Genomic DNA, 23,415 nt, shown 5'->3' with positions numbered 1-23,415 from the left:
GTTGAAATTTAATAATGCTCATTGAGAGTTAAAAAAAAAAGAGACGGAGTAGGCCTACACAAAATGGCGGAATTTAATTGCCCAAGAACACAATCTTAAAACATTAAATGCATTTAAAGTACATGTAAAAAAAAAAAATCTTTGGATGGAACGAAAGTGTTCCGGAGAAATATGCGGTGGTTTTCCAAATTACCGAGTTGACCTTGAACGCATCACTGGCCACTCTAAACGAGTCTCGCTGTAAATCCACCACAAAATTTCCGCCTGAAATAGGACACACACACACACACACACACACACGCGCGCACACTTGTATTTTTAAACGACTGTTTTGTAAAATATTAAGATATCTGGCACACCTGACGCTCTCGCTCACTTTTGGCGCCAAGTTACCTCGCGCAGGGAGCAGAAAAATGCCAACATGGGGGAAGGAGGGTCTCATGCACTAATCGCCTCATTAAAAATCTGATCTCAGTAAGTGAAGGAAGTATGATATGTAGTGAGCAATAATGGAAAGAAGTCAAGTTGCACAATTTCATAGTTGGTCATTTTATTGTATTTTTTTTTCTTATGCCACACATGGTTGAACACAAAGTTGAAAGACTGGATGGGAAAATTAATAAATATGCACACGTGGGATCCCTTCATTTCCGTTGACTATTCACTTTAATTACGGGGGAAACACAATAATAAATAGACGTGCAACAGCGATAAGAAATAATTTATTAAATAAAAATGCGAAAAATTGAGTGTAATGGGTCAGTTGAAGGAGGATCAAGAATAAATAAAAGTAGGAAAAACGAGGAAATGTTTTTGTGTCTGCTTTTGCATAGATGCCAAACAACAGATTTGAGCGACGGAAAGAAAAAGAAAAACAGCCCTCAAAGCCGTTTGATAATTTAATGAACATGAAAGAAAAATGAATCACACACAACCTCCTGCAAATGTTCATATAGTGCATTTGCAGTTTTACTCCGATTCTCCAGTGGCCAAGTGGTAAATAAATAAGATAAATACGCACCAGCACAAATACAAAGTACATTTTTTCCCCCTTTGAAATAGTGCTACAAGTATAAATTATTTTTTAAATCGATACATATGTTGATTAATCAATGAATTAGATTTTAGATTTTAATGTTTTAATGTCCATCCCTTTATTAAAAAAACAGGACATTACTTCAAGTTGCCAGTGCAGAAAATGCACAAATTATGATTCAGTTATTGGTTTGTTCTGTAATGGGTCAGAAATTCGGCAAAATGTTGATCATTGTTTTCCAAAGTATAAGAAAATGTTTTATTTTGATTCAGCATAAACCTAATGAAGACCTACACTGTAAAATAAAATGGGTTGATTTAACATTTCGAGGCAACAAACAATACAATTTTAAGTTGGGCAATTCAATTTAAAATTTTGCTATTGTGAAAATTGGCTTTCCTGCATTTCACTACAAAGAAATAAGAGTTGACGTAAAACAACTTACTTGCTTGATTTGTTGTACCAACATTGTTGCCATAAATGTCAATTATTTATATTCTAAAGTGGTTCCAATTTAAATGACTGTTTTAGCCCCCAAAAAGTACAAGTTACGTCTTTTTATAGTGTACAGAAATCTCAAAATGTGTACTGTTGAGAGGTTAAAATTAGGAGGATTTGGACGAATAAAAAAAAAAAAAGGTATCCAAACGATTAATCGATTCTCAAAAATTGATCGATTAGTCATCGATTAATCGTTGCAGCTGTAATTTGAAAATAAAAGTGTAAAATACAAATCTCTCTGTGCGCGGTGGCGTATGTTTTCACGGCTCTCGTTTCCCTGACGATTGCAAACAACAAGAAATAAAAGTCAAATAAATCAAGCGTGACTAAAGATTGTGGGCAGCAAGGGGGCGCTCTCTCTCGGCTTTAGTTGTGGAAAAAGGCGTTGAGTTCGTCGTAGGCGGGCGCGCGCTCGTGGTGCAAGTGCATGTCGTGATAAGGCAGGACGTTTTCTGAGTGAATGCCGCCGCGGGCCCCCGAGGAGCCGAACACCAAGTTGTGGGTGCCCCCGCCCCCGCCCCCGCCACCGCCACCGCCGCCGCCAGGCCTGGAGCCGGGCAGGCCCGAGTAGTGCATAGAGTAGTGGTACGCCTTGTCGTGGTCGGGCGACGCCGCGCCCTGGTGCTTGAGGGCAAAGTTCCCGTTGACGCACAGCGGCGGGCTGAGGGGCCCCTCGTACTCGGGGCTGTTGTACTCCGGGGAGCCGCCGCCGCCGCCGTAAGCCGAGTCGTACGCGGGGCAGTAGCCGTGCGAGCCGAGCGGGTGCGAGTTCGAGCCCTGGCGGCAGTGCGGGCTGGAAAGCCGGGCGCACTGGTACGGGTACGAGTGCATGGCGAAGGAGCCCGAACCGTAGCGCGCCCCCTCGGGACACTGCTGCTCGGTCAGGAAGTTTCGCGAGTTGAGCTGCAGGCAGCCGGCCACCAGGTTGGTGGTGGGCTGCGAGAGACCCTTGCACAAGGTCTGGACGTAGGACACCAGGTCCGGCCGCTTGCCCGAGCGCAGGATCTCCGAAAGGGCCCAGATGTAGTTCTTGGCCAGGCGCAGGGTCTCGATTTTGGAGAGTTTCTGCGTCTTGGAGTAGCAGGGCACTACCTTGCGCAGGTTGTCCAGCGCCGAGTTGAGGTCGTGCATGCGCGTGCGCTCGCGGGCGTTGGCCTTGATGCGGCGCATCTTGGAGCGCTCGATGCGGGCCTGCGTCATTTTGCGTTTCTTGGGGCCCCGCTTCTTGGGGCGCTCGCCCTCCGTGTCGTCGCCGTCGCACTCGTCGTCCTCGGCGCCGTCGTCCTCGTCCTCGTCGTCCTCGTCCTCGCCGGCGTGCTCCGAGTGCGTCCGGCTGTCGCCCCGAAGCTCGGAGGAGTCGTCCATGTTGTCCCGAGTGTCGCCGTCCTCGTCTCTGATCTTGTCGTCGTCGCTGTCGTCCGCCCAGCCCGAATATTTCTGCACGTCGGGGAGCAGCGAGGGGTCGTTGAAAAGCCTTGTCAACATTTTGCCTCTGGGAGGGAGGGGAAAAGGAACACAAATTGAACTATCACCTTGAAGTAGCGCTGAACAATTGATCAAATTTAGGGCTACAACTAACGATCGTTTTCATCATTGATTAATCGACAGATTAATTAATCTACACCTAGATTAATTAATTTGTCGATTAATCGGATTTAAAAGCACCCACAAAACATGACGTTTTTTCAAATTGATTAGGATTTAGTTCCTGGTTTGCGTCGTGTCACGTCAGAAAATAGAAAACAAATGTTGATCTTTGTGTTCCAAAGTAAAGTCTTTTTTTTTTGATTGAACACAAATATAATCAATCCGCTTTCATGGAAGACTACAGAAATTACATAATTTATTGTTGAGAAGATGAAAGTCCAATCTTTTGGACAATTTTAAATTAAAAACCTTATTCGAACGATTCAACGATCATCAAAAATAATTGTAGAAAGAAAAGTTCGCAGAGGGCAAGGCATATTTTCCAAAGCAGAAGAAGAAGATTCCCAGAGCTCCACCAATACGACGCATTCATCATTGCTGGCATCAGTGCTAAATTAGAAGCGGATGAAAGTGTTGGGAGACCTCGGCCGTCCATCACCAGCCCCACAAGACAAAAACATTTGGTGGAAATCGTGAGATAGGAAATCCCAAAATGGAGCGTCCGTCTCATGATGAGCAAAACTAAACTCCCAAATTTTATCCAAGTTTGTTGACTTGAAATTTTGAGTTCAGCCATATCGTCAAATGAAATATTTAAATTATGGCCTGTCAAAGAGTAAGTCCATTTTCGGGGCACACCAAAAGACTATCCACTTGTTAGTCATATCGAATTACAAATAAAGTTAATTATTTGTTTTAACACAATGTCCTCTGGTAGGAGTGGAGGCGGTGGGGGGGGGGGGGGGGTCACTACAGGTCCCATGAGGCGGTGAGAAAGCGAGGAGGGAGGGTGGGACGCCCACATCCACTCCTGGCTGCATTCCAACACTATTCATCCCCAACACATCTTGTCACAGGACGACAGAAGGAACCCCCCCCGCCACCCCCCAAAATATGAATAAATAAATCATAATCTAATTGGCTGTATTGACTTCTGTAAATTCATTATCCAAATTATTTCAAACCTTCCTGTTGTGTTTCTTCGGTACACATTTTGTAAATATTGAAAAATGGCAGGGATAAAAGCAATGCGTTTTAACATTTTATTTATTTTTTTTAAGTGTGGATTTTGGGCTTCCCTTTTTTGCCAAAGGGGAAATATTGAAATTAGTGAAGAAACACACAAACACAAAAGGTTTGTGTGTGATGCAGTGGTAACGTAATAATATACATTAGTTCCTCCCAGCCCAAATATGTACGAATTGGACATTTTTACCCGCCCTGTAAAATAAAATGTATATTCATAAATAAATAAACAAATAGAGGGAAATATCAATGCCATTCGTGTTAAACTTGAAAACGGCTCAATTTGACCTCAACGGGAAAATGCATACAAATATAAAAGTAACGTTTTAGCCTTTACCACATGATTAATTGATTGAAAAAATGTATTTTACATCTCTGTAATAATGTAAGACGGTCGAGCACTTTTAGGTAATTATCTTTAGATGTGTTTACGTGCGTATGAGTGTGTGCGGGCACGCCGGGGGCAAAATCTACTTTTAAAACCACACACTCGCGCCTGTTGTCGTCGCAGCAATTAGAAGCAAAAACAATTAACATGCCAAGCATGCAAAAAACATGAAATTGATTTGAATTCACGCATGCGTACTCCTTTACAAATGGACACATCATGTAGGGGCTTTTAGGGCTCGTGAAATATATAAAAGTGGGCCGTGGGCTGTGATTTAATGAAGGACCCGAGACGTGTGTCTTTACTTAAAAGGGCGGGAGAACGATGCAAATACATTTTCGGAGAAAAAGCTGTAATTTCACAAGTAAAACTATTGCATTGCCATGAACGTTCATTATATTTGATCATTTATTTGCTTGCATCTGCGGATTTAGAGCGCATGCGGACAAACGAAAACATGATTTGCGCCCCTCCAAATCTGTAATTTTTTACGCAACATTGCTCAGTCTGTATTAATTAGATTTAACGACGTTGAAAACGGAGGCTTGGAACTGCCGATTTGAGCCGAATCCATACGAACAAAACGCCCGCTGGCTGGAGATTTACACCAAATAACGACAAAAGCAGTCCGTTATTTATACGAAAAAGATAGCTTACCCATCCACATGAATTAATTTGACGACGTTACCGAAAAGTGGCCATTCAGCTAGTATCCATCTGCACCAAACACGCGCTGCACGCACGCGAGTTGATTCCAATTATCCCCCCCAAAAAGGTGCGTTTGCGAGCATCCGTAAATCTCAAGATTCTCTCTCCCCGCGTTCGCTTGCAAACTCACCTGCGCTCGAGCTCTTCTCGCGGGATGGGAGGGGAGGGGTGAGGGTCCAGTAGCCAAGAAAAAGGAGGGGGTGGGGTCCTTTATTTATTTATTTATTTTTTCCCCCCTCTTCCTCAGACCACCATCTTCAGGGACCGAAGCGGCATGGTCGCTCCGTGTCGGCGTGCAGGTGCGTTCGGCGCGCGGGCTCGTCCTTCAATGGGTGCCTCGCCCCCCACCCTCCTCCGCACCCTCCGCGAGAAATGGTGAGCACGAGAAAGAGAGAGAGAGAGAGAGAGAGAGAGAGAAGAGAAGAGAAGAGTAGAGGTTACATAGCAGCTATAAGGCTGCGATGCCAGCGCCCATATGGCTGCACGTCACCGGCAAGAGCCATCACATGAGGGGCCCGCTGATTGACATGCGCCCGCATTCGGAGGGATCTGGCCTCCCTGGAGGGGTGGAGCGAGAGGGATGGAGAGACATAGATGGAGAGCAAGAGAGAGAGGAGGAAGAGGAGGAGGAGGTGGGCTTCGCCATCTGTCGCCACACTAGTGCGCACAAAGGCAGCAACAACAAAAAAAACCCACACAAAACAAAAAAACAGACGAGCAAATAAAATGGTGTCGCACCAAAAAAAATGTTGGAGCCGAACCTTCCTTTTTTTTTAAAAAAAAAAAAAACGCTTTATTATTACACAAGTCACCCTTATTAATAGTATGTGCATTGCATGGCTAACCGCATGAAGCAGATCACCCGCTATTAAATCATATTAACACAAGCGATTAATCAGTTTAGCGTCCGCATAAGTCTGTAGGCGGCTTATCGTACAATTACATCAATTAAGTGGAGAAGGTGCAGCCTGCCACACTGCGGCCACTGGTGGGTGGGGGGTTTGGGGGGGGGGGGGGGTTGAGAATGCATTAGAAGTGCATTAAGGCCGCCCTAGCAGAAGGCATATTGTTTATTTATTTACCTAATTGGATCCAATGATGCTATGCCGACGAATGTGGCCTCGGTCGGCGTTTTGTTCCGTTGACCCACTTGAGTAAAAAGCTCAGAAAAAAAGTCGCAAAAGTAATGGGACGAGCGATCTTACTTTACAGTGCATACAGGGGGGGGGGGGGCTCAAAGTCATTCCGCCATTTTGTGCTCTTCTAGGAAGGTTTTTGGGCAAACCCACGGGCAAATTGGCTCTCTGCAATATAAACGGGGACATGCGGAGCCACGGTGTAACTGTCAGTCTACTTCAGTGGTGTTCTTGGCAGCCACATTAGGTCACATTCTAGTCTTTAATTTGGGATCGTTTTGTCCAGTTTATGTCAACGAAAATTCAAAAAGGTTTGGTTTCCTAATTGCTCTTTAAGTAAAAAAAAAATGCTGTAAGATTCCCTGACTGTAGATGCTGCTGTTTTGGTTAGCAATGCACGTACTGCAGATCAACCAGGAGTCTACTGGAGTGCTAATCATATATAATAATGGCATCTCCACATAGCGCAGGGAAGTCGTTTAGAATATGCAATAAGACTCCAAACTTAAAATAATCTGAGCGCCTCAGTAGGTGCTGCTGTTTTGCTTAGCTAGCACACGAATAACACATGAATCTACTGCAATGCTAATTGCTACTAAAGACCCCCGTCACCACAATCTTTATTAGTGCACCGGAAAGTCATTTACAACATGCTGTAAGACTCCCCGGTAAGCCTCCATAGGTGCTGCTGTTTTGGTTAGCAACACAGACAACATTGCGGCGTCTTCTGGAATGCTAACTGTCATGAGAAATATTATTAAATATATAAATATTTTGCCACGTAATGTAATATCCTCCTTCATTCTCATTTACAGTGTGCGCCAAGACTCCACACTTTGGTTATTTGAGAGACTAGGTTCCTCTGTTTTGGTTAGCAACACACAATAGTATCTCCTGGAAGGCCCTCGTTAAGAAACCATCTCGGCATAGTTCAAGATGACCTTTAATACAGACAAGAAAGTCATAAGCTTCAAGACTGTACACTTAAGACTTGCAAGGTGCTGGTGTTTTTAACTAGCAAATGGGCTCAACACTTAACAATTTGAGGTTTATGTGAACTACTAACATACATTTTTTTAAAGGACTTAACTTTCCTCGGTGGGGAAAGAGCGACGTTGATGTACGCATAAATACACTCTCCGCACGTTTGCCGTTGTCTCGAGGGCTGAAGATGGCGAAGCGGGCCGCAGGTGTGCCAATAGTAAAGGAGGAGGGGTACGTCTCCATGTGAGGGAGACTTGGCACCTGGCGCCACCCCGGCTTGCCCCGCCGCCTCCTGCGCGCTCGCTTTTTGTCCGTCCCTGCACTGAGATCTCTATTTAGTGCACATTAGTGGAGCTAATGCGAGCGAAATGAGCTCCATGACCGCCGCGTCCAATTTGGCTGGCGAAGAGCGTCGCCACGCCGAGGGAGGCGTTGACGTGGCGGCGATACGAGCTTGTTGCGTCCTCGTCTGGGTCGTGGCCCTGCGTGTGTGTGTGTGTGCCCGGGTGTGTATAAGCAGAGGGAATGTTTGCGGTCTTTGTGATGATGCTTGCTCACTCATGTGTCCATCCCTTTTGGGATGCGGGGATGTCAACCTGGAAGCACACCAGCTAACATAGGTGTGTGTTTGTATTCATCACGTTTTGGGGACATGGATCTGTTTCATTGGGCACCTCTCGCGGTGTGGGCCACCATACCGCAATCGAGTGTTGATTTGGAAACACCTGTGCTTTTACCAAGACGTGATTCATCGCAGGTGTGTCGCGAATGCTCACTAAGGCTTCACAGAACATTTTGGAAAGCGGAACGTAAAGTAAGCACCCAGCATTAGCTGATATTTGAATCTAGTAAAGGGGTCACCAACCTTTTTGAAAGTAAGAGCTGCTTTTGGGTACTGGTTGACGCGAAGGGTTACAAGTTTTTTACACACTTCTGAAATAACACATTTACTCAAATGAACTTTAATATGCTAATTATTTATGTATTAATTATGTTAAGATGACTGTGATGCCACCAAAGACCTAAACTTTCCAAAGTGGTCAACTCGGCGAAAAAAGCAGCTAGCTCTCATTCGGAATGGTGAAAATTAGGTTTTGTAATCGCATTAACCGGTGGCAACATGTGCGGCTGTGGGCTTAAACCGGTCTTATTTTATTAATTCAACATTTTTTAAAAATTCATCCGCCTCGAATATAGCAAGTTCCGTCAGGTTCTAGCCGGTTTATTAACAAACTTGGGCATGCTCTGGTTAAAGGAAGCAAACTAATAAATAATACCGGTAGTTAATAGTATTTAGTATGAGTAGCAAGGCCTCTGTGCCAGCCAAGCGGTGCCAAGCAGAGGATTGGCAGGAGGAGCTCCCCAACAACCTTCAAGCGACCTTGCCAAAATGGATGCTGAATGTCAACGGCGTCACTTTAGCCAACGGGCGGGCCAAACAAACAGCTGAGAGCTGAGAGGCCGGTGCTGAAACGCTAAGTGCTAATAATACCCTTCCTATGTGTGGAATAGCATTACAAGCTAACATGTAGCCACTTAGCATCGTGACAGAAGGATGGCTGGCACGAGACTATTTGTTTTGGTGGTACTTACGTTCTGAGGGAATTTCTAGTTCACATTCCAGTCAGAGTAGCCGGAAATTTGGGCAATGGGGAAATTTGCTTATTATCTGAAGAGTTCCTCAATCAGGTTGTCTTTGGTATCTCTCGGCATCCGCACGCAATTCGCCAAAATACTCTCAACGACTTTGCGTTTGTACGATTAGTGGCAAGTGAGGAGACCGCCTGCTGTTGCTTTTGCAAAGTTAATCAATAAATAAATAAAATGTTTAAATGTCTTCTTTTCCCTCTGAATGTCATCCAGTAGATGGTGAAAGACATCAAGCCACACCTTCTTATCCCCCCCCCCCCCCCCCCTCAATTCTCCATCAGACGTGCGAGGTGATGACCTGCACTTCTCTTGTCTTTCTGGACCTATTACAAGCGCACACACACACCCAGACACACCAGCCAGCGTCCCGGACCCCATCTGCACTTTCCTTTCTCCAACCCGCTAATTGCATATGCACAAATGCAAATGCCTATTAATTAATTACTTGACTAATTAGTGCAGTGGTATTTTAGAGCGATAAATCAAGTGGAGATGGGGCAGAGGACGTCTGGAGGAGGAGGAGGGCGCGACGGGGTGGGGCGGGTGGTCCGATGGCGGAGTTTGAGGAGGAAGGGCCCCGTCCGCGTGCCACGTCGACAAAGAAGCGAAGGTCTGAAGGGCGAGGTGCGAAAGGTAGAGGCGGATTAAATTTAGGCGGCACGTGACCGCCCCCTACACCGTGCTCTGCCAGCTGTGTCGCTTGCTGGCAGGCGGCCAAGCAAAGTGGGCACCCACGAAAGGAGCTTGGATGCATATTCATATACAGTGGAGACACCAAAAAAAATTCAATCAAAATACCAGCTTTAGTCGAATGTCAGTAAATTCAAACACAAATATTGACACCCTAAAACTAATACTGTACAACTGTAACAATTTCGCCATGGGAAATGGTGCGAAGTGAATCAATTAGTCCCCAACATCATAAAATCTTTAACTGTACAGGCGATACATTTTGACATTTTCATGTAGAAAGTGGATTTAATCACCGTATATGAAAAACAAAGTAAAACTACTCACTCTTTGTCATCTTTTATTACCTGTACTGGTTATGTTCTAAGATTGGTATCGGACATACATGTGTGAAAAGAAGTTAACCCCCTGGTAATAAAAGTAAAATACAGTATAGTGTTCCCTTGCTGTATTGCAGGTCATCATTCACGCCCCTGATCGAGCGCAGATTTTAAACTTTAATACTGTAACAACTCTGTTACTTTCTGTTAGCCCGTCTTTGGTGTTTTGGAATATGATGCTAGCATTAAGTTAGCATATTTTCGACAAACCAATTTATATGGTTTGAACCTCTTGGTGATTTGGAAGTACAGCGTTTCATTTTTTCTTTTTGTGGTATGTGTCAAGTTTTACAGTAAACTTCCAACTGGAGGTGACAAACAGCTTGAAGCAAGCACACTGCGCCTCTTATTTGGAGAACTGCGAGTGATATATGTTTAAATGTTTTTTAAGTGAGTGGGGGGATTTAAACTATAATTGGTTAGTTTTTTTATTCTTTTTTTTTTTTGCTTTGTCGTATAGGTCATAGCGAAAAGCCGTACACTATTTACCGTACAGGCCATGTTATAATTGAGTTGATTGCCGTACACAAAATCTAAAAGTACAACTAAACAACTCATAATTAGCAAGAATTCAAATCAAGGTACAAGTATACGTGGAAGAGGGTTAATAAAGGTGTGTAAATTTTCTATACTATCCATAGGTGGTGCAAAGTGGGGTACAAGGAGGAGAGCAGTTGGTACAGTTTTTACAGTGTCGCCGATGTGATAATTGTGGCATCTGTGTTTGGGGAGGTTGGGGTGGAAGGGTGATTCTGGAAGCTTTTGCTAAGATCTGTCAGTTTGTGTGTAAGCGTGCCTGGGCCCCACTGTGCACTGAGAGCTCCGGACTGAAATATTCATTCTTGTTAGCTGGCCCTGCAGACAATGAGGTTCTTAATTGCAGCATCAGTAGACCCGGCCTCCTCCTCCTCCTCCTCCTCCTTTTCTTCTTTTTCTTCTCCTCCTCCTCACTTGCTTTTTTGGCTCATCTGCAACAGAGTCAAACCTTGTCAGATGCAGTCAGTCCACGAGTTGTTGTCTTCTTGCACTCACCTTCATACCGCTGAAGTGAGCCTCTCGTTTACTTCCAAGATAAGTGCCATCCGTTTGGATGTTGAAGTCCACTTTGTTCGGTCTACACGTGAGAGACTTCCCACCCCCCCCTCCATCAGTTCCCGTGCCAAGTCAGCCCCGCGCCCGGCCAAGCGCGACCATCTTGTGGGATTTTTTTTGCCTTTTAATTATAGTAAGAGAGGATTAATTATGGCAGTGGAGAAACAAGGGGGGGCATGCATTATTGATGCTATGAGTGCAAGGCTTGAGGGGGTAGAGGGTGCTAATTAAATCACTGCCCCATTGCCACGTCCGCCATGTTTCCCACCTGCTACAGCCCAGAGACCCCACCCTGGGCATTTTGCTCTCAAAACACACACGTGTTTCACATGGATTTGAAACACAAATGCACCAAAGTGTTGCTCTTCTTTCCGTATAGTCTAAGTGTAGGTTGCCCTCTAGTGTAGTTTATCTGCAACGAATCACGAGCTACTGACGTTTACTATAATTAAACATAGGAGTACATACCAAATGATAAAACGCCCCAAAATAACCATTACGTTTGTTACAAGATAAAAACAAACAAACAAAGAGAAACGTGAAAGCGTCAGATGTGCATTTTTTTTTTTTTACTAAAGTACAGTAGTTAGTAAAGTGGTAAAGAAACATAAACTATTGTTGGAATATCATCACACATTTACCGACAGAGGACTTTTTTCACTTCCAGTAGTTTATAACAGCGGAAACTGTTATGTTTTCTACAGTATGTCACAGTATGTGTGTGTGTGTGTCCGTGTCTTATTGCTGGTGTACCTAATGTAGTGGCCAGTGTGTTCTATCTTCCTTCCAATTAACTTGTAGTTACCCAACACGCCATCAGGTGGCAATGCTGCATTGTTTTCTGACCACATTTGAAATATTGTACAGTACTGAACGGTGGTACCTTGACTTGACTATCGATATCAATAATAATCGCTCGATAATCGACCAGGCCTTAATTAATATCATTTCAAATTGAACATTTAATTTCTCCTGCATCCTAGGCTTAGATTGGTCACTGTCCAAAATAAAATGCTTGTCTCTCAGTCGAGATGTCACTTCAACATGCTAGCTTGGCACCGAGTTACCACAAGATGGCGCCAATTGTTTAGTCGAAAGCAGGACTGCATTTGTATTAGGCAGGGCTTTGGTAGCATCTTGTGGCATTTTAGGACTTTTCAGATTGAACACAAAAATAGCCAATAAGCAAGTTTTTCAGCAGATAATATAGGATGGGTAAAAAAAAAAAAGAAGTGACTTAGCAAGTTGCAAATTGCAGATAGGTTTGCTAACAATTTTCAGGTGTTACCGTTTCCCGCCTTTTTCCTGTGTTTTAAATGGCACCGACACAGAAACAATAGGATAAAAATGGCTTTTTTTGTTTGTTTGCACTTTACAAAATTGCAAATTACTGAAAACATTCACAACAGTGTGACCTGGTAACGCATTTTTTCCATTTGTATTATTTCCTATGGGAAGAATCATATTGTGTTGAACCTTCGAGATTTTACAAAATACTTTTACCATGTGCACAAAATGACCCAGTCATCATCCACAGAGCTGCAAAGCAGATGGCACAAAGCATCTCCCAGGAGTAAAACATATCAGGATTTGTCAAACAAACAAAAAAAAAAAACAGAATGTGTCATCTGAATTAGGAATGGAGAAAAAAAAACAGATTTACTGGTGCCCTCAATCTGATTTCCTGCGTGCGTAATCCACGCAGACGTTACGCACGTTGCACTCAAAGAGCATTCTCCTCATTTGCTTACTGCCAGTTCAAAGTTAGTTGAAGTCTGCAGTCGTGGCCTTCGGGGTTGAATGCTGTCTCTGAGATTTATGCTCCAGCTCCCTTCCAAGGACCACTGCTCAACAAATGCAATCAATCTGCGATCATATTTCTGCATTTGAAGCGTTTAAGTGCAATTCACCGAGCGCAAACCAAGATAAAGAATATTTATTCCATGCAATCTGGATTTGGAGTGAGATTAATCGTCTTGTCGTACTCCTGGAGCCTCTGATGAGCCCCCTTTGTGTCTGTATTTCATCAGACACAAATGCCTCTGCTGCAGTCGACACCAATTAATCACTGGGTGCATTGTCTAAAAATTAAGAATAAATGCCGCACCGAAAATGAACACCAAAACTACAGCAAACTGGATAGAAAGGATGTGATGAAGACGGATGCGTTTCATACAGAAAAACATTCAGTCAACCATGCAGAGTCCCCCATTTTGAGCTAGCAAATAAAGTAAGTAGCACGCTAATAATGCACTATAAACATGTGTATAAACGTATATACACACAGGAGAGAGGCTGGAGAAAGATGCAATTCACACAGACAAACGTTCTGTGAACCATGCATGTCATTTACTTCCTGTTAGTAGAACAGCCACAGAGGACTCCTTAAGTATCGGTGGCTGCTATCGGCGGCCATCATGAGTACCCGATACATTGAAATAAAGCCCAATACGATACCTGGTGTCAGTACTTGCCCATCCGCAAAAATAATATGACAAAATTGGTAACCTGAGGTCATATCTAGTGCTCAATCATTGACTGATTAAAATCATCCTAACTTTTTCAAGCTCCGCCCCTCAGTGTAGAGTCACATTAATGCTAAGCTAATGGCCTCATTTGGCTTTGCTTTGTTTATTTTGATGTTGTTCATATTTTTGCAGCGCTGGAGTGACTAAGTCGTTAATCCGCATCCTGTTTGTTATGATGCACCTGTGCGCCACCTCATTACATTCATATGTTCGGTTAAAGCGCATTATCGGACAATGGAGTGACGATACGATGTGTTGCCTGCGACTCTGTGGCCTCTACAGTCTTTAATACATTCCTCATGATTTTTTTTTTTTTTTTTTTTTTGTGGATTGCCGGCCAAACTCACAGCAAGTTATGCAACAACGCTGGCGTGAATTCAAAGAGAGCACTTTGAATTCTCCCGAATATTCCAGCAGCTGCTTGTTTGAAGAGCTCTTCCGTCTTCCTCCATGAAGAATGATGAGTGAGGGCCTACCTGTGGGAATGTGGGGGGTGGTGCCCAGGACTGGGGAAAGCATGTTTGAAATTCAGCCACTGCAAACCGACTACCCCTTGTGTGCTCTGCCACAAGGAATTAGTTACTCCTCTCCAGTGGGATGCATTTTTGATTTCACCTAACTATTATTATTAGTATGTGGACGTGAGCAAAGCTTCCCCATACAAAGGACTGTTCAAAGTCAGCAAAAATAAGCAATATTATTTCAACAATCAAAGCGTTGCCATCACTTTCCATGTGTACTTTACTTTTACTTCCCTTATTTTACGTTTTACTTTTTTTAAAAAACGTTTTTTTTTTTTTTTAACAAATATTAGTTTTTGTAGGTAACTCATAGGTAAATAAATGCACATTCAAAAAAATGTGAATTACATGATTTTTTTTTAAATTACCTTTTTATATTTTTCCTGTTTTAATCACGATTCTTTTTCTTAACTGGTGTGATTTATTTATTTCCAAATTTGTATTAAGTTTGTTCCTCGTGTCCCATTGATGATGAACAGTACAATGGAACCTCATTTCACATAATTAATTCATTTTAAGAATGTTCTTAAAGCGAAGCAATTTTCCCATTCAAATGAGAATAACTAGTATTATTACGTGCGCCAGGACCAAATAATTTTTTTTCGCGTGGACAGTGAAGACGCCCGGCAAGTAGCACCTGGTGGGATGTGGGAGCTGAGGCCAGACTAGTGGTACCCAGGCTCCCTCTAGTGGAATGCGAAAGAATCACGGTATTAAATGTTGAAACTTTACTTTTTAATGCCACAGTGTCTTAAAAGTTTTTAGACTATTTATTTCAGTGCAATTTTTATTGATCTTTTCTATGCAATACATTTTAAATTCCGAATTAAAAAAAAAAAAATCCCTTTTTGAACTGTGGTAGACTACGTCGCCATATGATCTCACTTCCTGTTTCAACCCCTGGAGTTGCCTTCTTGTGGCTTGAACTTCAGTTCTACTTCTTTTTTCCACATCCAAAGTTTAAAGAAGACAAATCTGGTGATGTCAGTTCCCCCTCCATGTTCCCTTCTCTTGTTTATCTTCTTCCTCCTCTCGTTCACCCCCTTTGGCTCCAATCTCTCATTCACAAAGAGAGGCCAAAAGAGGCTCAGTTGACGTGATGGGATTATTTTTTTTCCTCCCCATTTCTCTCTGATCACAAATCCACTTGAGCTTGGATGGAAAGTAAACCGCTCATCCATCCTCTCTCTCCCTCACTCTCTCTCCTCCCCCTTGTGTGCCTCCCCTCAGTCCCTCCCTCCCCATTCAGCCTCATGTGAGGACGGACGGACGGACAGACGGACGGCTGCTGCTGCTGCCGTTGCCGCACAGGTTGCGCGGAGAGGAGGAACCCACAGCGGACTTTTGAGCAACTGGTGGACTTCTCTGGTCTGCTCGCCGTGCTTGAGGGAGGCGAGTCTCGAGGATCAGCAGGTCCTCCGGGGAGGTTGCACCGATCCCGTTTCGAGGAGCCATGGAGCCCTCCATGTCGACCGAGTTGGAGCCCAAAGAGCGGAGGAAGATCCAATTCGCCGTCCCGACCTCGGCAGCCACCAACCTGGACCCCCGGCAAGTTGAGATGGTGAGTGGGCGATGTTGTTTTAAAAAAAAAAAAAAAAATTCTCAAGTTTCTCTCAGTAGTTTCTAAGATCTCAACAACTTCCTGTCTGCTTATCATTGAGAAACGATGGTGACATTTCTCTCTTGCCGCTTCCTCATTAGATTAGTGTCTCATCTTGACCTGTTTTTTTTTTTTCCCCCTACATCACCGCCATCATGATCAGCACCATTGCACCCGACCCTGAACGTTTTGCACACGTTAATGATTATTTCTTCTACTTTGATCTCACGCTATGTCTACATGCCCCCCCTCCAAAAAAAAAAAATCAGTTCCTGTCAGGTGCATGCCAAAGCAACAAGTGGCACTATAACACTTAATCTTAAGGCCTTTTTTTAATATTCCAGAAGCCCCCAAAAAATCATTTCTGAAAAAAAACACATTTACAGCAATGGTGAAACAAGGAATAAACACATTTTAGCAATTGCTAAGAAGGCGAGGCAAGGCAGCTTTATTTATATAGCGCATTTCATACACAAGCTAGCTCAATGTGCTTCACAAAATACATGGGAGTGGCAATCAAAATCTTGGAGCCTATTTTTGAAGAATACTCCACTATTTGCCAAAGTGCTGCTTACTGCAAAGTGAGTCGAATTGAGTTCACTGCCATAATACGGCGGTCGTATCTCAAGTGCGCACCCGCAAGTCAAAGCAAAAAAATCTGCCTAACGACTGCTCGTTTTTTCTGACATTTTGCTGACAATTGCTATTCCATTCTTAATCTGGCACTCCAATCCCTACCTTTTCTTCCCAGAATCCACAGGAGGTCTATCCACCATTCGTCGGCTGTACCGTTCTCTACTTTTGTGGCTTGTATCAAAACTATATACGTTACTTAGATGGTCATGTTGATGGTCTTTTTCTGCTCGTGTGCAAAAAAGTAGCGTTGGAAAGCCAGAACACGAAGAGATAAAGATGCGTGGTTGCCCATCGCCGACGCCCGACTTCTCGTGCCTTTGCTAATGAGACCCTCCAGAACCCCCTTTTTGTTTTCCCCTCCTAAAACTGAGCTGCCCGGTCGCCATGGAGACGGGCCGGACAACAATGTCGCCCCAAGCTTCCCTCTGGGCAGACGACTGAAAAGGTCGACTCTAATGGACGGCGCCTTTGTTTGCGATGGATCCCGCGCATGTTTGTACATAACACCGGACACTTCTTTAGGAACACTCGCTCAAAATATTCATGCTTCCTTTTGATTGATAAGGAGATTTTTATGCGTCTTTAACCTAGATTTGAGGGACAAAATATTAGGAACACATCTCGGTATAAGAAAACCCTTACTTCCTGGTTGTAATGTATAGTAGCTTTGCTTGTACTCTCCAACCTGACCACAATGGAGTATGCATGTGTGATGTCAGGCAAACGCTTCCCCACTCCACTTATAATGTCAGCAACGGACATTTTCAAGAAAAGCGCACATTTTGAGACTCGGAGAGACTTGGGATTTACTTGCTTGTTTTAATTTCACACTCAATGGCTCTCCATAGACCCAAATATAGTATTATAAGCACTTAAAACATACATTTGATATAATATTTTGTTGAAAAATGTCTTTTTAAGTTAAAAATTCGAAGAAAGCACACCAAATCTAGGGTCATTTGCATCATCTCCAGAATGATTTAGTGGAATAATGTGCGACAAATCGGTAAAAGTGAACTAGAAATTGCGCAAAATATGCTACTATGCTACAGCACTTGCGGCGGCATTGAAAGCAGACTTAAAGCGACGTGGTCAAAAGTGACTGAACGGGACAATTTTGAAAAAAAATCAGTCAACTCTTCGCGGCACATGAAGCTTCTGACGCTGCGCAACGGAAAACCTGCGACTCTGTATTGTTTTGATGCTGCATAGACAATATTCCGAACTGTATTACTTTTTCTTGAACCACAAAAACATAGTACGCTTGTCAAGGGAGAAGTTATTTGCCACAAAGATAAAATAAATAAATGACTGGGGTGATTACCCCTTTTCACTGACTCTTTGACTGGCTGATAGGCATTCTGGCCATTCACTGGCGATTCAAATTTTCAATCGCAGCAAAACCGGTGGCCCGACAGTCGACCGCACATAAATATTTTCCGAAGCTCGCACACCGCGTCTGTTTCGGCCACGTCTCTCTGTGTGCGGCAGGCCGAGCACGTCCGAGGTTTTCGTCGCCCACCCGCCGTCCACTTTTTCTGGGTTAAACGTCACGCGGCGACCTTTGAGGCTAGACGAGTTTGTGGGTAAACACGGGAGGTCTGGCCTACTGTCAACACACACACACACCGGCACACTCCACATCTTGATTGGTGGGGCAAAGCATGCTGGGAGAGTGGTGGGTGATCCTCCACTGGAATGTCCTCGATGAAGCAATTTGGGAGGTTCTCAAGTTGAGTTTTGGACTTCTACAAGTATAAATTCAAAGTACCTATTTGAGTATGTGTCACTGATGGTGTATCCCGATTTTGGTGTAGGCAACGTGGGTTCAGTGATTGGCAACCAGTCCATGGCGTATTCTGCCTTTTGTCCAAAGCCATCTGCGATTGGGTGCAGCTCCTCGTAACCCTCAGAAGGATTAGCAATGTAGAAGTTGAATGGGTGGATGGTTGCGCAATGTATTATACAGTTGGGCGCATAATGAATAGAGCTTCGACTTCTATAAATAAATACCCCCAACAAGAAATTTGTATTTGGTTGTGTGTTTCTAATTTTGTGAGTTTTGCAAAAAACAAAAAGCCAATTTGGAAGACATTTTTCAAAAATCGCCCGAATTAAAAAAAAAAAAAAAAAAGTGCATTTTAATGGAGGTTCATTGAAGGATGTAAGCCAATTTTGTGAACTATTACAGAATCGCCAAGGAAGATTACGACCGCGCAAAAAATGACAATAATACCGTATTGTGCCACGTGACCACATACTCTTAAATCATACGCCGTCGACCATCATAAACCGAAGACTGCCTGTACCAGTATGGATATTATGTGCATAGAATTTAGTCATATTTAGGAAATTCCGCAAATGGACTTTATGCTAATCCAAAAGGAGTTAACCGTGCATCTTGCGTGTGCTTATAAACTTGTGTAATGTGTAAACAGTGTAAAAACATCAATATTGAACATGTACTGCATGTTGATGACAGTGTACACAAACTTGTTGAGTATATGCACCGTCACCATGGAGGCTTGCCACGTTCCTCGGATGTTCCAATCCCACTTAGTGGCTCACTAGCGGGATTTGAATCAATCGAGGCCCTAATGCACGTCCACTCATCTGAGTCGTCGTACATGACGAGAACAACAGCGGCGGCCGTTGCGGCGAGAGGAGGGATTAAGTCAGACATGGCGGATCGAGCACGGGCTGCATCTGGAGATGACTTGTCAGCGAAAGTCATCGCGCTCGGGCCCTTTGCGGCAGCTCTGCCCGCTGGATCGCCGCCGCGGCGGTCAGTCGGCTCCGCTCGCATTCTTCGGGATGAATGCACCGAGGCGTGATTGACAAACAAATGAGATTGGTCATCATCCCTGCCATCCATCAAAACATGACACACATGTTATAATCTCTAATTCTCCTGGATGGATTTTTTTTTTTTTTCCCCCCGCACATTTGTACGCACGCAACCTCGCTCACTGGACGGTTCATTAGGTACACCTGTTTTTTGTTTTTTCAAAAAATATTTTAATATTCTCTATATGGCAGATTTTCACCAATTGTAGGTACGCCTGGAATGTATTCCCTGCGATAAACGGCTGTTTTTAATTCACCCTTAAAACTGCTAAAAAATAACCTCTCCAATAAAGTCTCCGAATTCATATTAAGTGATTGCATAGAAGCAGATCAGGGTCCAGAAGAAAAATAAATGATTACAACACAAATGTTATACGCACGGCTAATCAACTGACATTGTAGCCTTTAAAATGCCCCCCCCCGACCGTCAACAGTCTTTTCTTGTGTCGCTGTGACTACGCCATCCTTTGTTTGTACCCGGAACAAACCCTTTGGAGCACCGCCATGTTTATCTTTATTTCTACACCGCAAATGCGAGCGAACAAGACAAGAACATAGTGTTGTGACGCTAACCTGTTTTCCCTTCATCCCCTTGTTACCTGCATCCCATTACAAGTATGCTGAAGGGTGCTTGTATGAGATCATTGTGCCCCTGGGTGTAAATAGAGTCTATTCAGGGAAGCAAAGGGGGGGGGGGTGGACAGTCATTGGAGAGACCCTCCAGATGCTGTACTGCGTGGCCAATCTGTTTATTCATTTGGCCCGTAGTGGGGCCAAAGTTCACCCGGGCCGCGAGACCCTCGACATAATGAGCAATGTTTTCAAAAAATTTGAATGAAAATGAATGCTCAGGCAACGGTTGTGCTCGTAATTAGCATTGTCGCGACCTTGACCGCCACCGCGACTGGCTCGGCGTACCATAGATGGCCCGGCTCACTGTCCGTGCTCATGGAACCGTTTTGTCTGAGCTTTGTCTGCAGGCATAATCCTGAAAATCCTCCGTTGTCACAATGAATTTGTTTTCCCCAGTCCGACCAGCAGACATCAGCTTGCCAACAAGCTGTGGGAAATGTGTTTAACTGCTGGTTTGTGTTTCCATTGTCAAAAGTTGGAAATGGCACCGCCATGAATCAGTGTGTTGCTACAGTTACCTGGAAAAAGTCATCTCATTTCTGATTATTGATTACCACTTAGTCAACAAGTAATGATCACTTGGCTGCACAGCAGCTTTAATTAAAGGCTGTGACCCAAGACTTTTGGTCATCTCTCAAAGTGCGTATCCCACAGCTGATTCTCCTCAAGATTCTGTCACTTGGTGGTCCCCTCGAGACCCCCCTGTGATCTAGTTTACGCTGTCCTCTTGACGCTGCTTTTTATAGGCCTGGCATCTCCTCGCTTGGGGAGCAGGCCCACATCGGCCCAATGCCTCAGCGTTTTCAATTCCGAAGCGTCAGAGCAGAGAGTCATATTGGAGGATAGAAGGGAGGGAGGTAAGTGGAGGCAGGGCGGGGTGGCGGTGGGGGGGATAATGCGTAGTAATCTCCGCGCCCCCACCCACCGCTGGCGCAAATGAGGAAGTCACATACGATTATTACGTAAGCGGTGTCGAGCGGGCTGGTTTTTAAGGCTGGACAATTACTAGAGTGTGTTTGTGTCGTGGGGCCGGGCCACCGACAGGGCTGCCATCATGGCCGCCGTTCCATGTGGTACAGATCATGCAGCATCACATATATTTGGGATTTGTGTTTGATTACCTGTTTGGTACTTGTAAGGGATGTTATGTGCTGTAGTACACAAATTTGTACATTGTAATAATAATATGTAGCCCATAGTGAAGAAATTCTAATGCAATATTACTATCATAGTAGAACATTTGACTAAATGCAAATGATTACAAAAAACTGAAATGAATACATTACAGATGAACTAATAATAACATACAACATTGGAATAATTGGATCCAATAATGGTTCATATTTTAAATATGAACATTTTCGTGTAGAATTGCATTTCTAATTTATCTTATTATAATCTATTCATCTTTATACATTTTTAAACATATATCCTGCACTCTAAAAACAGTTGGGTTAAAAATAACACAATTTTGGGTAAAAAATGGACCAATCCACTAATTGGGTCAATTTGACCAAACATTTGTGCATGTTTTGTACAAAACAGCACAATTTGTGGGTGTTATTTTGTATAAAACTAGCCATTTCTGGGGTTGTTTGTTCAGAAAACAACACAAAAAGTTGGGTCAAATTGACCCAAGTACTGGATCGGTCCATTTTTGACCCAAAATTGTGTTATTTTTAACTCAGCTGTTTTTAGAGTGTGAAATGTCTAAATATAGCTTTTATTTTTATGTTATTATTCTAATCTAATATGTATTTGAAATGTCCATTAACTGTATAGCTTCTGTTCAAATTCATATTTTTCTTTATCTTTTTAATTATAATATTAATTAAAGTGTCAAAATTGATAACAATTTAATCAATGATTTTTTAGATTAAACAAAATATATATGTTAACCATTTATTTCTAATTATTGATATACATTTTTATTTATTTTTATTTTTTTTTAAGAATTAGTGTCCTACAAAGGGGGCAGCATCTGGCGTCCATCTGAGCCAGCTGCTGCCATGGAAGGCTGAGAGCAGGTGTCGGTCGCTGCGAGGCCCCCGGGCCAGTTCACCTTGCCAGGGGACGATTGTGACAATGGGGCGCTTTCTTTGAGCGGGCGTAGAAGGAAGGAAGCCCTTTCGATAATCCCTGGCCGTGAGGAGAAAGAAGACAGGAAACACACACTCGTGTTAATGTAATCAGCGGTGTCGCACTCCAATGATGGACGGGAAGGAAATCCAGGGATAAAATATGGGATGGTAAACAGGAAGTTGGATGCCGCAGCCTTGCGTGCGGCGTCACAACCGACGGAGGAATCCACACTTGATTGTGTGGCTTTGTGGCACAATTCCACCGTGCGGCCTCTGCTTTGGCAACACTCACACACCGCTTCCCCCATTCCGCTCTCTTCCCGTCATGAGGCGCATGCACAAAGGTTCATGTCATGACCAAGGTTGGTTGGCTGGCTCGCTCTCCGCTAAGCCGTGCGTGCTCGCCGTTTTTATTAAATCCAACATGTTTCCTGGAGGTGGCAGCCTCAGATGTCCACTGTGTGGGAATGCTAGGCTACGTTAGCTGATCAATCCACACATTCCTTCCATTAGTGGAAAATGGATGTTAAAAGACCCTGTAGAGTGTTTGAAGGTAAGTTTCCTGAAAATGTGAAAAGACTGAGCACTACACCATCTAGTATTCGATTGTGGAGTTAGAGCGGTTAACTGTTTTTCAACCATTGCAGTTGTCCTCCACTATCTAAGAAGTTGAGTACCTTCGTTAGCATCAGCGGTTATCTGGCACCGTTAGCACGAGCAGTTAGCTAGCTAGCAAAGGGTTTGTTGTTTCATTTGAAGCTTCTTTTTATATACTTACCGATGAATTTAATCATTCAAATTTGGGTTGTTAATGTCACTCTTCTCTTTGGTGTGTCCAATTTACAAGACACACATGATTTATTTTCACCTTATAGGGACTTTAGACTCATAACAAGCAAATGCAAAATATGCGCATGATTGCCCGAATTGAAAAAAAAAAAAAAATCAAGTAAAAGTACCGGTAATTGAAAATAATAATGAAGACAGACTTTTTCGATACAACGCCATGCGATGTGATACATATTTGTTTTTGACGCGTATGTGTTGTTTGCAGATTCGGCGCAGGAGGCCGACGCCCGCCACCCTCTTCAGAGTAGCCGACCATACATCGCCCGAAGACGACCAGTCCAGCCATCAGGTAAAGGTGAAGTCCCCCCTTTTTATACTATTGCTCATTTGTTTCATCTGTACAATGCCTTTATTTGTCTTTCAAATGTCTCCTTGTCGCACAGTGGGTCGTTGGGGAAAACGGCGTCCTCAAACCAAAACGAGTCAATCCAAACGTGTACCAGCCTCCATCACTTAAAGGTCAGTGACAATGTGCGTGTGTG

General features: G+C 43.6%; 2 protein-coding genes across 8 annotated transcripts in view; one reads left to right on the top strand and one right to left on the bottom strand.

Annotated features, from left to right (window-relative positions):
- Positions 1 to 23,415, top strand: part of ppp1r1b (protein phosphatase 1, regulatory (inhibitor) subunit 1B) — a 53,195-nt gene that overhangs the window by 25,415 nt on the left and 4,365 nt on the right. For 3 of the 6 annotated variants that reach the window (XM_086056735.1, XM_086056734.1, XM_086056739.1), the window contains 3 exons: positions 15,518 to 15,848; positions 23,139 to 23,228; positions 23,317 to 23,392. In XM_086056735.1, coding sequence (XP_085912861.1) covers positions 15,741 to 15,848; positions 23,139 to 23,228; positions 23,317 to 23,392 — 274 coding nt within the window. In that variant the 5' untranslated portion in view covers positions 15,518 to 15,740. Of the gene's footprint in view, positions 1 to 15,517; positions 15,849 to 21,721; positions 22,638 to 23,138; positions 23,229 to 23,316; positions 23,393 to 23,415 lie in introns of those variants that run through there. The other 3 variants (XM_086056737.1, XM_086056736.1, XM_086056738.1) reach the window with 3 other exon arrangements.
- Positions 534 to 5,875, bottom strand: neurod2 (neuronal differentiation 2). 2 transcript variants are annotated; one of them, XM_086056732.1, is made up of 2 exons: positions 5,437 to 5,875; positions 534 to 3,029 (listed from the first exon to the last, which is right to left on the bottom strand). In XM_086056732.1, exon 2 carries the CDS (start codon positions 3,020 to 3,022, stop codon positions 1,904 to 1,906), a length of 1,119 nt encoding a protein of 372 aa, XP_085912858.1. In that variant the 5' UTR covers positions 3,023 to 3,029; positions 5,437 to 5,875; the 3' UTR covers positions 534 to 1,903. The 2 variants fall into 2 exon arrangements, with proteins under 2 accessions (XP_085912858.1, XP_085912859.1); XM_086056733.1 differs by lacking the exon at positions 5,437 to 5,875 and adding an exon at positions 5,256 to 5,419.

The sequence above is a fragment of the Filicampus tigris genome, chromosome 16 (assembly GCF_054856515.1).
Source record: "Filicampus tigris isolate MCC_2025a chromosome 16, RoL_Ftig_1.0, whole genome shotgun sequence".
Classification (NCBI taxonomy): Eukaryota; Metazoa; Chordata; class Actinopteri; order Syngnathiformes; family Syngnathidae; genus Filicampus; species Filicampus tigris.
The sequence above is the reverse complement of the archived record's forward strand: the minus strand, read 5'-3'. Positions and strand labels throughout refer to the sequence as shown.

What these genes read in the sequence shown, in the direction of transcription:
- neurod2 (XM_086056732.1), bottom strand. Translation starts at nt 3,022, where the DNA reads ATGTTGACAAGGCTTTTCAACGACCCCTCGCTGCTCCCCGACGTGCAG.